Consider the following 17,043-nt stretch of genomic DNA (forward strand, 5'->3'; position numbering starts at 1 on the left):
ATTTTCACGGTCCACCATTTCTTACTTCTTTTCAGTCAGGTCAAGTTTCTAAACTTTCTAAATCTCCATTTTCCAGCTAATGAAAAGAAAATGGGATTCTACTGAGTCTTTTTTCTACCTACTGCAGGACTTCTGTGAGGATCAAATGAGATGAGGCATGGGAAAACACTTCACAAACATTTGGTTAAAGTGTAAAATGTTTGCACCTGGCTATAAAGCAAGTTGTGTTCCTGGGCTGAAGAAACTCCAAGGAGGCTGGTCCCTAGGGAGAGGAAGCTGGGCGTTGCTACATGATGTCATTACCTGTTGCCCAGTGTTCATTTCCGGCCTGGGCTGGGGGCCGCATTTTGCGCTGTGGGATCTTGGCAGCCTTGGCTGTGATTTGGTGGGGTGTCACTCTGGGGTGATGGTGGGTCCTGTGTCCCACTTGAGGGAAGCTGAGTGTTGGTTCGTCGGCGTGGGGCCATTATTTTTAAATGGCCAGTGTGCGTCATGACAGCTCCTGCGTTGAGTCTCTGTCCCCTGGTGATCAGTCTGCGTCATAGCTACCGGTCGGATGGACACTTAGCCATATATATAGATAGATATATCTATATATATCTATATCTATATTCGAACTTTGTAAGTTAGGCAGTAGTTATTTTTACCAGACTAATACGATCACTTCTACCCTGTATTTGTTTTCTGTGGGTTTGTTTTTGCTAACAGCTTTATTGAGATATAATTCATGTATAATAAAATTCACCCTTACAACGTATATGACTCAATGGTTTTGATGTATTCCTAAAGACAGCATCTACTTCCAGAGCATGTTTATTACCTCCCCCATAAAACTCGTAACCGTTAGCAGTTGCTTCCTGACTCCCCACACCCCTCCCAGACCTTCACAACCACTAATGCACTTTCTGTCTGTATGGATTTGCCTGTCCTGGACATTTCTTTTTCTTCCCTGCAGTTTTTCTCATATACTAGGTACTTAACAAAGTTGGAGAAGGGAACAGAAAGTGGCCATGGATGTATGTAACTGTTACTGTGACCTGGTATCCTTAGAACTGAGTACTGTTCTTTCCCCTAGCTCTGTGGTCGCCAAACTGCGGCTCGTGAGCCACATGCGGCTCTTTGGCCCCTTGAGTGTGGCTCTTCCACAAAATACCGACTTCTGTGCATGGGCCACGAAGTTTCAATCGCACTGTACATGCGCGCCCACACGTGGTATTGTGGAAGAGCCACACTCAAGGGGCCAAAGAGCCACATGTGGCTCATGAGCCGCAGTTTGCCAACCACTGCCCTAGCTTATTGGAAGAGGTATTCAAAACAAACAAAATGAAGAGCAACAGTTTCATATAAATGAAATCATATAATATGTAGTATTTTGTGTCTGGCTTCTAGTGTAATGTATTCAAGGTTCATTTATTTAGTAGCAATACTTTGTTTCTTTTTATGGCTGAATAATATTCCATTGCATACTAGTAGATATATCACATTTTATTTATTCATTTATCACTTGGTGGACATTTAGGTGTTTTCACTTTTTTACTATCCTATATAATAAAGAGCTAATATGCTAATGAAACTGGATGGCAGAACAATCTTCCAGAATGACCAGTGGGCGGAGCTGCAAGGACCAAGGCGGCAGCCGGGGGTGCGAGGGCCGAGCCCCTTGCACAAATTTTGTGCATCGGGCCTCTAGTTATGAATAATGCTGCTTTGAATATGTATGTACAAGGTTTTACGTGGGCACATATTTTCAATTCTCTTGGCTCACATGGTAACTCTATCAACTTTTTGAGACACTGCTAAATTATTTTCCAAAGCAGCAGCACTATTTTATGTTCCCATCAGCTATGGAGAAGGGTTCTCATATTTCCATATTCTCGTCAGTGTTTATTATTGTCAGTCTTTTTTGTTATAGTCACCCTGGTAGATACAAAGTGGTATCTCGTTGTGGTTTTGATTTGCATTTCCCTAATGGCTAGTGATGCTAAGTATCCTGCCTTGTGCTGTTTGGCCATTTGTATATTTTCTTTGGGGCAATGTCTATTCAAGTCTTTCGCCCATTCTTAATTAGGATAATAGTGTTTATTGTTGAGTCATGTAAGGTCTTCTTATGTTCTCGATATCAGTCCCTTATATATATGATTTGCAAATATTTTCTCTCATTGAGATTGTCTTTTTAATTTCTTCCTTTGAAGCACAAACTTCTAAATTTTGAAGTCCAATTTGCTTAATTATTCTTTAGTTGCTGTTTTTTAAGTGGTCCTTACCTAATCCAAGAAACAAAGATGTACTTTTATGAGTTTTATAGTTTTAGCCCTCGCATTGAGGTCACTGATCGCTTTTCAGTTAGTTTTGTATATGATGTGAGGTAGAAGTCCAACCTCATTCTTTTGCATGTGTTTGCATTTGTTTTTATTTATTCAAATTTAAATGTTTAGAGAGAAATGTCTCTTAAATGAGATACTCATTGCTACTCTTCGTGAATATTATTTCATTGGTGGGGGTGGAATACTTTTACTGTGTTCATCTGAAGACTGCACTTACCTACACTCTCACCTAATATGGTGCATTTCTGTCTCTATTCTGCTTATTGGGATCTGCAGAGCAGCACTCGTGGATGCAGTTTGAATCCATTTACTAGGTCTTTTTCCCCTTAATTTGCAATCTCACCTCTTCAGCTGCAGTATAGAGAATGCCAAGATCTTCTAAGCCTCTATCAAAAATATCTATCAGAACAGCAAGAGAAGCTCACCGTGTCTCTCTCAGTGCTTGATGCTGCCAGAATGCAGGAACAACAGGTAAGCGTCTTTATTCTTACCTTTCTTGTCTTTATTGGATCAGCATGATATCAGAAGAGTCATTTGCCTTTTACTTTGTGTCACAGTATATATAGGGAGAGCCAAAAGTAGGTTTACAGTTGTTTGTATGAAAAATGCAACAGTTAATAAATAATAATATACAAACTCTGTTTCGGGTACTCACAACTGTAAACCTACTTTTGCCCCACCCTGGAATGTTGTCTTAAAACATGAAAGTGCAGCATGTGATTGAGTCAGTGTCTTTTTTTTTAATCTTTAATATATTTTTATTAATTTCAGAGAGGAAGGGAGAGGGAAAGAGAGATAGAAACATCAGTGGTGAGAGAATCATCGATAGGCTGCCTCCTGCACGGCCCTCACTAGGGATGGAGTCCACAACTCAGGCATGTGCCCTGACCAGGACTCAAACCGTGACCTCATGGTTCATAGGTCGATGCTCAACCACTGAGCCACACTGGTCGGGTGAGCTGTTGTCTTCTATTTCCCTCTTTCCCTTTCCTCTTCTGTTCCTGGGGCCCAGGTGTCGGGAAGCAGTTGTGGGTCAGTGGGATGCTCCTGGTTGTGTGAAAGCACAGCAGGAGTGGTAAAGCAGGCTACTGTTCTGTTGCTTAATGAAAATCAGGTGGCCTGTTTGTGCCTGTTTGTTACTCATTGTCCATAAGGAAAACACTAATAAGTCTTTCCTAACTCGTGCTTAAATTTTTAGAATCATAAAAGTGACTTGGTAACTTACAAAAGCTTTAACTGGATAAAATTAAAATATTTTGCATGATTTTATGTTTGTGTGTATATGTATTAGTCACATAAATATTTGAGAGTGTTTGTAGATAAACATTTACATACATTTCATCAAATGGTATATTAAATGAAGTTTCAGAACTTTGCCAGGTGTGATATGAAATAAGCTTTACAGACTGACTTCTTGCTCTCCAGGAATTTATTTCATTTTCTTATCCATATGAATTTAAATTTTCAAATGGATGAAGATAAGTCTTGTATATTAAAACATTTTAGAAAAAAAATGTGTAGTACAGTCAAAGTCATTCCTCCTGTGTTAAAGCACGGAAATTGTGCTCAGGAATTATCCTCCCCTCTGAATTAGAATCCTGTCCGAATGGCTTTGTGCAGCCCTTCTGAAGAACACCATTGCTGTTCAACGTAGAGGCAGCAGAGCTGCCTCATGTGGGTTAAGAGTTTTGGCCAAGAAAACTCCAGTTGTTAACCTAAAGTTTGGACATATGGAAAACTTAAAAAAAGGAAAGAAATAATTTTGCTGGAATGTGGTAAAACTTAGATTTTTTTAAATTGTTTTTTCTTTATTGATTAAGGTATTACATATGTGTCCTTATCGCCCCATTGCCCCCCCCCCTCGTGCCCTCACCCCCCCCCTCCCGTGTCTGTGTCCATTGGTTAGAAAAATCTGCTTTTCTTTTGAAGTCATGACATCTATAAAAAATGGCCAAAGTATGAATGGTTTATTTGTATTCTAATTTGAAATACTTTCTTTTGTTCTGTTTTCTGAAAACCTAGGCTGTAAAATGAAGAGGAACAGTCAGTCTTGATTGTGTTTATCTGGATTTTTCCTGCCACTTTGAAAACAGCAGGCAGTTTTTAAGGTGGTCCTTACCTATTGCTCTTGGTGGGACAGAGAAAATTGTAGCATGAAGATCAGATGTTTTACTTTTGTTTTGGCGTTTTCCCTCCCTTCCTTTACATGACATAGGTGTGTTAGAGGGCACAGAAATAAAGGCAGCCCATTGCCAAGAGTATGTGAGGGGAGGTGAAGGGCCTTTCAGTAGCCAGCATAGAGTCTTATGACCTTAAGGATAGACAGTCAAGAAATCAGCACTAGAGGCTCTCAAGGCATCTAGAATCTAGATAAAGAGGCCTTTTTCTATTTCTGAAACAGGAAAAGAAAACTTAAGATAGCTAAAAAAAATGTTTGCTTTAAATGTCCTTGTTTCTATGGCTAACCCTCATTGGCTCTTAATCTGACATACGGTTTTTGACTACCAGAGCACAAGTATAGTAGAGATGGTGGGAAACTATTTGCTTTTCCTGTGAGTAGCCACAATGTCAGGTAAACATACATTTTAATTTGCTCTCAAAATAAGTTGTGTGTGTCTGTTTTTTTAAACCTCGTCTCCAGATGTTGTGATGGAGATGGCAGCAGTTCATTCTTCATGAGACATTCATTTGACTTTGAGGGACTTGTTCTGTTTCTTCTTTGCATCGGTTGCCATCTGGCTCAAATTGCATATTATAGGTTTTGCTTATAGTATTATTAAATCCATAGTTCTACAGAAGAATGCCCTGTCTTATGATTTTCTTTTTCAAATTCTGCCATTTCCTTGAAAAGAAATTGGTCCATTTACAAGGTGAATTGTTCTTTGCTTTTCTCCATTCTCTTTCTTGCTCTGCCTCAAAGATAAATGCATTTTACATTCATTTTGGAAATCATTACAAGTTTTTCATGGTGCGTTCTACAAAGGTTTTTCACTTGTTCTATGTAGATTGAGATATTTCACTGGTGTGTGTCTGTTACTCCATTTCCTTATCTTAAGAAACAGTGCTCAGTGTAGCCTTAGTCTTGGATATGGGAGAATCTAGTAACCATGGTTTTGACCAATGTACATTTTAGAATATGACTTTTCTTATCATAATTGAATGGTATTTCTTTTTTGTGAACCTGAGCTTAAACAGTGTCACCTCAAACTGTGATCTTATAATTTCTATTTCAGTCATATTTGATAGGCTGCACCATTTTAGAAATATTAGTTTCTCCTCATTTCTCCTTATCTATATTATAAAAATAGAGTGACCGTAATGCCGTAATGGCATAGTGACCAAAGACTGGTCACCAGGAGGTGCATTGTTGGGTCTTGTGGCGTGGCAGGGGTCTGGGTCCCGCTGGCGCAGTGGATTGGTCTCTCTCTATTTCGCGTGCTGGGCCTATAGTATTATGATAAAACATAGGCAGCATCTGAGTAGCTGTATTTTTAAAATGTTAGTATTCAGGCCTAACTTATTATTTTTCTTATCTCCTTTTTTTTTTTTTTTTTTGGTAAATGTACAAAGGTAAATTTGGAATGTTCTTGAAATTTCTCCATTTTCTATAAAATGGATAAAACCATTATCACTTTTTAGCCAGCAGCAGTGGATATTAATGAATCTCTGCTGTTCTCATCTGGCCATTATATTCCATTTATTAGTATTGTTTCTCTCTGGTTCCTTTTCTATTGCTGCTCATTATTTCCTCTTGTTTCTCTTTTCCCCTTCCATTCTTTGGCTTCTCTTTATTTCCCACCAAGTCTCTAGATGCTTTTCAATTTCTAATTCCTCTCTGGCTTTTGTTTCCACCATTCTGTCTGTCCTCCTACTCATTTAGGGAAGCTTACATTATTTCCTTTCACCTGCATTTGGAAGAATCCCTAAATAAAGGTCTTCACCTGTGATTGTGCCAAAATTACTTAAATATCTGTCTCATTACTTCCACTGCCACTACTCTATGCCATAGAATCTTGGAGCTACAATCCCTGCAGTTTTAAAAAAATATTTTTGAGTTCTTTTTAGTTGAGAGTCATTTGCCATATCTACTTAGTAATCGTAGAATTAAAGATGTACTCTAGTGTAATTTGGAGTTGTAAGTTAAGAACTGGTGTGCATGCTGCTATTTTCCTGTCACACAAAGATGACCTTAGAATCTTTATTACAGTCCCAATAGCCACTGTTAGTCCATCCAAGTTGGCACAAAATTGATTTTCATTCCTGGTTTAAAGATCTTCCAGGACTTCTGCCTCCAGACAACAAACTACATGAGCCATGCAATTGCCTGAGGATGCTACCCAGATAGAGGAGCCCAAGTAGAGACAGGTGGTCTCCATGAGCTGAGAAGATGGAGCTGGGAGCTTGAGGAGACCAAGGTGGGGTGAGATTTCAGAGCAGAAAACCAGTGAGGGGAGAGCTGCAGTAAGAGGGTACTTCAAACTAATTTTAAACTAGTTAATGATCAAGCATAAGTATGAGAATATTTAATGAGTCTGGGGGAAAGAACTACCAGAAGAGGGAACAATTCTTGGAACTTACATAGGCTGGGAATAGATCCTGTTTGTACCAAGCAGTCTGGCATCAGGTACAGTACTTAGAAGGGTATTGCATCAGAAAGGGCAGACTCAGTCCTAGACTAAAAGGTGCTTTGGTTCTACCTAACAAAACTTAAAAGCAATACTTGAGGTAATTATATGCTCTCTGGTTTTTGTAGGTTTACCACTTACATCTTAGAGTTCTACTTTGGGACTTTTTAACATAAACTTACAGCAGTTAATGCTACCCTAGTGTCTACTCACAGAAATCTGTTAACTCACTTTTCTTAGACTGCCAGAGTTTCTTTCAAAGTGTTCATGAAATCTCACGACTTTTGCTCATGCCCAGTGGCAGTAAAGATTCACACCTAAACCTTGGGATCTCCAGGTCAGTGGTCTTTCTGTTGCACTTCAGCTGCTTGGTTGGAAACAAGATTGGGATTCTAATTTTACTCTTCTGATAATTCAGTCATGTGCACTTGGATAAGTCATTTAATTATCCATTTTTTGAGATACAGAAAATGAGACCACAGAGGGAAAGAGAAGAAGAAAGTATAAGGTCCTTTCTATTCCAACGTTCCTTTATTTTCTCAATCAATTTTTCTTCACTTTGCCCCTTGCTCAACCTTCTCCCACCCACCCCTTTTTCCTTTTTTACTTTTTCTCACCAGCTAACTCTCCTTACAATGAAGATTATGTGAATGCTGTCTCTACTGAGTGGCGCATATACCGCAGAAACCCTCTCAGGGTTTCAGTGAGCTTTCCTTGTTGGCGGGAGCCATTTTCTGTTTTCCCACGAGCAGGATGTCACTCAGATTCTACTTTCTCTGTCTCTGAACACCGTACTCAAACTGAAATTAATTTTTGTGATCGTCATCTTGAACATGCTCAGCCAGAAAACTTAATTCTAAATTTTCACAGACAAAAGCAATTGTCTTCTTATTCTTTTAGACTTCATGAGATTTCTCCTTTTCATGGGTAGTTATTTAATGACAAGTCTGCCCTTTTCTGCAGCTCTAAATTAACTATTTTAAAAAATCACATTTCCTTAGGACCTTTGAACACTGATTGAATTAGATGGTGGAGGTGAGGATGCAAGGCAACGTTACATAGTTTCTAGTTCTGATGAGGACAACAGCGAGTCATTGTGAAGCTGCTGAGTTACAAGAGCAGCTATAACCATATTTTGTATTGAACTGTAGTCCTGATTCTATTCATGTTTAACTTATGCTGCCACTTTTGTCTTTCTTTTCCATTTATTTTAGCCCCATTTTGCTGTGCATCATGATTTCTCAGGAATTTTCTTGCACAGAAGAAAATTAACCATATGTTTTTCCTTAAATAGAAGCCAATTTTCTAAACAGAAAATAGGACATTTCCATTTGTGGCTAACAGACATAGCTGGAAAGCCTGTGGCCGATTTTATTCTGGGCCCCTTTCTTTCATAAGTCTGATGTCCATATGGGAATACTTCCACACCATCCAGCCTTCTGTGTCCCCTCCTCCTCCTTCCTCCTACCTCACTTGCTCATCATCAGGCATCAGCCTGATATTTCCAGTCAATATGGGGTTGTGTTAACCCAGTCATTGTTTCCTATTTAAGTAATGTCACCAATATAGAACCTATCTTATTTAATAAGAACATACTTAAATAAACTAAATAATTAAGAACAGTAGTGATTTAATGAGTTATACACTATTGGGGAGATAATAGAAATTCATGAATATTAGTAATAGATGCATACATACATACATGGATGGATCGATGGGGGAGGAAGGCAGATTTATTTACAGTGGAATGCTGAAAGGCCAGCTGGAAAACGTGGGAGGAGTGCTAAAGTTGGAAAATCATTCTTTTGAAACCATGGGAAAGATGGGATCAAGCTTTGAACACTGATTGAATTAGATGGTGGAGGTGAGGATGCAAGGCAACGTTACATAGTTGCCTTGGACACAGAAGGCTGGATGGTGTGGAAGTATTCCCATATGGACATCAGACTTATGAAAGAAAGGGGCCCAACGTTACATGAGCAGGATATCAGTGTGGCCTTTAAGCATCTCCCCTGAGACTACTTAGTAATTGCGAGGGAGTAAAAGGAAACAGTAATTATACAGTGTGTGGGGTTGGGGGGAGGTTTCCAGGAGATTAAAATTAACATCTCCAATGAGAGACAGGTGGACTCTTATGTCTCCAGATGTTAAACTTTGATGACACGTCACCTATTCAGTATTCCAACTGAGAATGCATAACCTAAATCTAAATCATAAGGAAACATCAGACAAGCACAGAATGACAAACCTAGTAAATAAAGGAGGGGGAGAGGGGACTGCCTACTTCAAAAATGGAAATATCAGGAAAGACAACAGCTCTGGAAATATTCTAGATTAACAGGGAATTAAGAGATATGACACCTAGCCCTAACCAGTTTGGCTCAGTGGACAGAGCATCGGCCTGTGGACTGAAGGGTCCCAGGTTCGATTCCGGTCAAGGGCATGTACCTCGGTTGCAGGCACATCCCGCAGTGGGGGGTGTGCAGGAGGCAGCTGATCTATGTTTCTCTCTCATTGATGTTTCTGACTCTATTCCTCTCCCTTCCTCTCTATAAAAATCAATAAAATATATTTTTTTAAAAAAAGAGATATGACAACTAAATGCAGTATCTTATCCTACACTGTCTATCATGTAACATTTGGAGGAATCCTATATAATAAAGAGGTAATATACAAATTGACCATCACTCCAACACACAAGATGACCACCCTCATGTGGACACAAGATGGCCACCACAAGATGGCCAGCAGGGGAGGGCAGTTGGGAGAGACCAGGCTTAAAAGGGAGGGCAGTTTGGGGGGGACCCAGGCTGGCAGGGGAGGGCAGTTTGAAGCAGTCGGGTGGGTAGGGTAGTGGTTAGGGGGTGATCAGGCTGGCAGGCAGAAGTGGTTAGGGGCAATCAGGCAGGCAGTCAGGTGAGTGGTTGGGAGCTGCAGTCCTGGATTGTGAAAGGGATGTCCAACTGCCCGTTTAAGCCTGATCCCGGTGGGCAGTCGGACATCCCGCTCGTGGTCCCAGATTAGAGAGGGTGCAGGCTGGGCAGAGGGACTCCCCGCCCCCTCCCCCCCGGAACGAATTTCATGCACCAGGCCACTAGTATACTATAAAGAATATTATTAGGTCAGTTGATAAAGTCAGAATATGGATGATGGATTAGGTAAAGTTTTTGAAATTAATTACTATGATTATGTAAGAGAACATTCCTATTCATTAGAAATGCTCACTGAAATATTTAGGGATAAAGGTCATGAGGTGTGTAAAGTTACCCTCAAATACCTCAGAAAATATATGTATGAATATGTGCAAGTGCTGAATGTGGAAATGATAGAGAGGAAGTAATGCAGACAATAGGTAAATCTGGGTCTAAAGAGTATATGAGTGTCAATGTACTTTTTTCTTGTTTGTTTCTAAATAACTTTTCCAAATTAAAAATAACCAATTAAAGCTTTTGTCCCCCTCAGTTAGAATTAATGGCCAAATAATTTTATAGTCCTACCACGTGGCTACTGTAATTACTGTATTTTTATATGTGTCTTGGATATATGCTTACTCTTTGCCATGATAGAAAGCTGCTGGATTAGGATGTCATAGAAAATAAGCAAAACAGAGAAAGACATAGATTTCTTGTGAATCCAGCTACCTATAAGTGGAATAGCTCTGAGAGCTCAGCTGTCCAGTAGAACTATGATGATGGAGCTGCTTTACATATGCACTGCCCATATAGTAGCATGTCAGCAGTGTGGCTGTTGAGCACTTGAAATGTGGCTAATGAGGCTGAGTTTTTAAGTTAATCTTAACAAATTAAATTTTAGTAGTTTCCCATGGCTGGCGGCTTCCATATTGGACAGTGCAGTTCTGGGTGGTGATGAAGCCTGGCTATGAGAAGTTTATATGTTCCCATAACAAGCTGACAGTTTTAAGAGATGAACTAGTTATGGCTGGGCTTGTTAGTTTAGGTGAGATCTGTCCTTTTCAGAAAGAATCTGGTATATTACACATGTTTTCACCTATTCGTTGGTAGAAAATTTTATTGTTGAATACTAAGGAATGAAATCAAATGAAAATTTCAGTGTCAAAATGAAATATAATTATTGCAGGTGTTTTTCCAGGTTACATTAGTCACCAAACATTGAAGTAGATGGGGGTTTTTCCTGTTAGTGACTTTTTCTGATTTAAGAGACACAATGGATGTATGGAAGGAGGAGGAGGGTAGGAGGACACAAGGATGCAGTAGTTGGATGATTTAAGAAAAAAATGCAAGATACTCTAAATGCTACAGGAGAAGTACATTAAGTCTTTTTTGACACACATTTGAATAGACTAGATGTTATCTAAGTTTTCTTTCCAGCTCTAACTTTTATGGTACTAAATTTTAGGAATGCTGAGCAGGAGGAAATCTCTGAGAGTGCAGCAGTCAGATTAATTTAAGATTTTGAGCTCAGCGTGTGACTTGTGTTGTTATATGATCTTAATCTCCCAGGCCATGTGAATGATTTCTGTTTTGCTAAGTAAATTCATTTCATTTTAAATGGAGCATCGATTAAAAGAAAACTCTGGTAAATATTCCAAGAATGTAGTATCATCCTGGTTGCTTTAATAGCTTTTTTAAGAATGATAATCATGCTTTATATTCAGTCAGCTATAAATATACTCCTTGTAGAGGCAACATGTTAAGAGTGTAGGCTAACGGAAGTGTAAACATAAAAGGTACTGTGTGTCTCCCTGAATACATTACTGTTTAGCACTGATGGACAAAGGAGCGACTTGAAGCCTCAGTCCCCTGCTCCTTCATCTTTCACTGCATCATTAGGCCTCTCAGTGGCATTGGCAGGTAATACTATTCTGGTTGGTTAGCCAACCACGTTGGTAGCTTCAGTCTTCTTCCAGACTGAGTCAAGACACGCTAACGTTTTCAGTTTAATGCTCTGTTGATTCATAAGTCTATTGCTGTTTAGCTTATACCTTTGCAGTGATCAGAGCTTTCAAAAGGTGTATAGCCTTAAGCATTTTGCTCTGCTTTGGGCATGAAATAAGAGTTTGCTGAAAGCCTGCCTGCTTGACAGGTTGAGTGACTACCATTTTCTCTCTATCGTTATGCTGTTACATAAATGAGTTTTGCTCGGTGCCTCTTCTTTCAGAGCTTTTGCCTGAACACTCAGAATACTGTCTCAAAGAGAAGAACTCCCAGCTGGAACTGTGTGCCACCTTCACCTCACTTTTTTAAAGTAAGGGACTATATTAATCAATTAAACCCACAAACTGGGTGTATCAGGATTCCCAAGACCACCCCCAAGTTTGTTGGTTTACTATGTTATGACAAATAGTAATGCTCCCAGCTAAGATTTATTATAGTGAAAATATACAAAACGATCAACAAAGGGCAGAAGATACTTGGGGGTGAAGTCTGGAAGAAACCAGATACAGTCTTATAAAAATCTTGTCCAAGTGGAATCACATGAGATGCATTTAATTCCTCCAACATCTAATGATGACAACATATGTGAAGTATTCTCTACCAAGGAAGCTCATTAGGGACTCAGTGCCCAGGGTTCTTATTGGAAGCTAGTCATGTTTTATCCTCTATCTAGAATATATTAATTTCCAGACTTCCAGAAGGAAAGCACATGTCGAGCATAAACAATATTGTTTACAGAAATCACTTAGGACAGTAAAATACCCTTATCATTTAGGGAATGGTTGGAATACTCCCCAAATCCAGGTTCCCATAATGCCAGCCAAGGGCCAGTCTTACAAGCAGCCTTTCTAAAGATAGTCTCTGACATGCTATGTTAATTCTTTTCTTCGTCTCTATATGCCTCAATCACATACAGACTTGGAGCTTTAACCTACTTATAACTTTCCTTATGTCTAATCTCTCTACAGTCTTTTTTGTTATCATTAGTATCACTTAGAGATTAGTAGAAATATATGTACTATGCACCTACTCTTTTGCCTAATGGAGCCATTTCTATGTCTTTAGGTTATACCACCAAATCTTTCCTCTTCATCCTTGCCACTGTTTTTGTTTTTAATTTGCCTTGCTTTGTTCTTCAAGAATATGGTTTCACAGTTGCATCTGAGCCTTTAACCACAGATTCCTTTCTCCCTCAAAGCTGCAGGTTAATATTGTCTGAAAGAAGATTGCATGAATACCTACCAATATGCTTAATTTTTAGAAACCTTAGAGTTGAACCTATAGCACCCTAGGGAAGCTCTTATGCCTGTTATAGATATAAATTATAGGTATTATGTGAGCAGACTGAGAAATAAATTGGGCCTTTAAATCAGGTCTAAATGACTGTGATTGCATACTTCTAAGTGATTTAAGATTTAAGAATAAAGAAAATGCTTTATTTTGCTGGTAGTATCCCAGTTAAAAGCATTTGGGTAAAGATGATAGGAAAGAGATATGGAAGTGATGAAATTGTGGTAGTAAACAAAATAGGAGTAGATGATGCTGCCCTAAAAACTGAGTGAAGGTTAGCATAGAAATAAGATATTATAGTAATAGGGACATCAAATTTATAATATTGAACATATGCTAGAAGACTCATTGTTGTAAATTCAGAATATGTAATAATGTTTGGCCCAAGTGAAGGTAAAGGAGGTAGTGAGAAGTACTATTACTTTGGAGTTAATTTTAACTAACAAGGAAAACCTAATTGGTGAGGAGCAAGTGATAGGAACTTTTCAGAGGAAGTCACCATTTCATTTCAGAATTCATATTAGTAAAATAACAGGTGGGAATATCAACCAGAGGGCCCAGTAGCATCATTAGTAAATTCTACCAACAGTTAAAGAAATAATCCCAATTCTACATAAAGTCTTCTAGAAAATTAAAGAAGAGGGAATACTTCCAAGTTCATTCTATGTGGCCAACGTCACCCTGATGCCAATACCAAAGATGTCAGTTCTCTCCAAAGTGATTTAAAGATTCAATGCAATCCCAATCAAGATCCCAGCAAGGTTTTTTCTAATTTCTTAGAAAAGAAAAGGCAAGTTGATTATAAAATTGATATGGAAATGTAGAGGCCCTAGAATAACCAAGACAATGTTGAAAAAGAACAAACTCAGAGGGCTAACACTGCCTAATTCTCAGTCTTATTATAAACCTAGAGTGCAGTGTTGGTACAAAGATAGACAAATCAGTGAAATAGAGAATCCAGAAGCAGATCCAAACAAATACGCCTAAATGATTAGTTGATAAAAGTGCAAAAGACATTTAGTGGAGAAGGAATAGTCTTTTCAACAAATGGATATCTCACAATTGCATATGCAATGCAAAAGAAGTGAACTTGGATCTGTAACTTACCCCATATATAAAAATCACCTCAAAATGAATCATAGACCTAAATGTAAAACCTAAAAGTGTAAAGCTCCCAGAAGAAAACGTGAGAAAATCCAAGCAACCTTGGGTTATTCATAGATTTATCAGCTACAACACCAGAAGCACCATCCATAAAAGAATTAATTTAGAAGTTGGATTTCATTAAAATGAAAAACTTCTGTTTTTTAAAAGACCCTGTTAAAAGAATAAAAAGACATGGCACAGATTGAAAGATTTGGAATGTGAATGGTTGATAAAGGATTCATCCAGAATATATAAATAACTCACAAAATTCAATAATAAGGAAAAAACTACTGAATTAAAACAATGGGTAAAGATTGGACAGATACTTCACACACAAAAAAGATATATAGATGGCAAATAGGCATGTGAAAAGATGCTCAATATCATTAATAACTAGGGAAATTAACATAAAACCCCAGTAATACCCCACTACATATGTATTAGAAATTTAGCTATTGGCCAGCATTAAAAAAGCTTGTCCTGTCCAACAAAGATATGGAGGAACTAGAACTGTCATGCACTCACTGCTGATAGGAATGTAAAATTGTACAACCACTTTGCAAAAACAGTTTTAACTTTTTAAGAAAGTGACATATACCTACTATGTGATTCATCCATTTTACCTAGGTATTTATTCAAGAGAAATCAGTGTATACCAACAAACTAATGTTCACAGCAGCTTTATTAGCTTCAAACTGGAAACAGCCCAAAGGTTATTAGCTGGTGAACATGTATATATATATACACATACATATATATATATACACACACATATATATATATATATATATATATATATATATATATCCTATCTAATAAAAGAGAAACATGGTAATTGGTGTACGACTGCTACCCTTCCCATTGGCTAATCAGCAAGATATGCAAATTAACTGCCAGCCAAGATGGCGGCCGGCAGCCAGGCAGCTTGAAACTAACATGAGGCTTGCTTGCTTCAGTGACGGAGGACTCCAACGTTCCCCGCCTGCCTTGCCGGCCTCTGAGCTTGCAGTTTAAGAAACATTGTAACAAATATAGAAGCTAAACAAAACCCCAGAAACCTGCTTTCAGCGATCCCGGGATCTCAGAGCTGGAGTTATACATTGTTTCGATTATAGAACCTAAACAAACCAGATACCTACTTTCAGCAGCAGAGGCCTCAGAGCTGGAGCCAGAGCTAAAGCTGGCCCAGAATAAAAAAAAAAAGAAAGAAAAAAAAGAGCAGTTGGGAGCTTCAATCGGCCTGAAAACAGCCCTCAGCCCCTCACCCAGACTGGCCAGGCACCCCAGTAGGGACTCCCACCCTGAAGGGTGTGTGACCAGCTGCAAACAGCCATCATCCCCTCACCCAGGCTGGCCAGGCACCCCAGTGGGGACCCCCGCCCTGATCCAGGACACCCTTCAGGGAAAACCAGCCAGCCCCACCCATGCACCAAGCCTCTCTCCTATATAGTAAAAGGGTAATATGCCTCCCAGCACCGGGATCAGCGGAGCCGAGAGGCCTCCCGGCACCGGGATCAGTGTGACGGGGGCAGCGCCCAAACCCCCTGATCACCCTGCGGCTCTGTGTGTGACCGGGGGCGGGGCCAGAACCTCCCTATCCGCCCTGCTCTGTTCGTGACAGGGGAAGGTGCCCCAACCCCCTGATCAGCCCTGCTCTGTGCCTGATAGGGGGGAGCTCCCCAACCCCCTGATCGTCCTGCGGCTCTGTGAGTGACAGGGTGCGGAGCCTCAACCCCCTGATCGCCCCTGCTCTGTGTGTTACAGGGTGCGGCGCCCCAACCCCCCCCCCCCACACACACACAGGCCCTGCTCTGTGTGTGACGGGGTAGAGCCATAACCTCCCCATCAGCCCTGCCCTGAGTGTGAGAGTGGCGGCGCCCCAACCCCCTGATCAGCCCTGCTCTGTGGGTGATAGAGGGCAGCGCCCCAACCCCCTGATCCGCCCTGCCCTGAGTGTGACAGGGGCCGGTGCCCCAACTCCCCTATCGGCCCTACTCTGTGAGTGACAGGGGGGAGCGCCTCAACCCCCTGATCGGCCCTGCTCTGTGCATGACAGGGGGAGCTCCCCAACCCCCCTGATGGGCCCTGCTCTGTGCGTGACGGGGTGGCGCTGCAACCTCCCCATCGACCCTGCCTTTAGTGTGACGGGGCGGTGCCCCAACCCCCCAATCGGCCCTGCTCTGAGCCCGACCAGGGGCTGCACCTAGGGATTGGGCCTGCCTTCTGCCACCCGGGAGCAGGCCTAAGCCAGCAGGTCGGTATCTCCCGAGGGGTCCCCGACTGCGAGAGGGCTCAGGCCGGGCTGAGGGACCCCCCCCCCCGAGTGCACAAATTTTTGTGCACAGGGCCTCTAGTGTGTGTATGTGAGTAGTGCTGGAACACTACTCAGCAATGAAAAAGGACTGCTGATAATGTGCAACAACATAAATAAATGTCAAAATAATTAAACCGAGTTTAAGAATCCAGACTTAAAAGACAAACATATTATATAATTCCATTTATAAAAACTCTAGAGAAAGCAGAGTAATCTCTGAATACAGAAAGTAGATTCTTGGTTGGGCAAATGCAGGCGTAAGGGGAGTAAGTGGGAGCAATGACAAAGGGACACAGGAGACTTTGGGGATAATGGTTTTGTTCATTATCTTGATCGTGGTGATGATCCGTGGGCCTTCACACATATGTCAAAACTCATCAACTTGTACAATTTAAATATGTGCAGTTTATTGCATGTGAGTTATACCT

General features: G+C 40.4%; 1 protein-coding gene across 4 annotated transcripts in view; it reads left to right on the forward strand.

Annotated features, from left to right (window-relative positions):
* The window catches only part of KIAA1328, a 173,127-nt gene that overhangs the window by 54,232 nt on the left and 101,852 nt on the right, over positions 1-17,043 (forward strand). For all 4 annotated transcript variants that reach the window (XM_081097152.1, XM_081097150.1, XM_081097151.1 and 1 more), the window contains one exon: positions 2,668-2,795. In XM_081097152.1, coding sequence (XP_080953278.1) covers positions 2,668-2,795 — 128 coding nt within the window. The remainder of the gene's footprint in view (positions 1-2,667; positions 2,796-17,043) is intronic.

The sequence above is a fragment of the Myotis nattereri genome (assembly GCF_964212035.1).
Source record: "Myotis nattereri genome assembly, chromosome: 8".
In the NCBI taxonomy this organism is placed as follows: domain Eukaryota; kingdom Metazoa; phylum Chordata; class Mammalia; order Chiroptera; family Vespertilionidae; genus Myotis; species Myotis nattereri.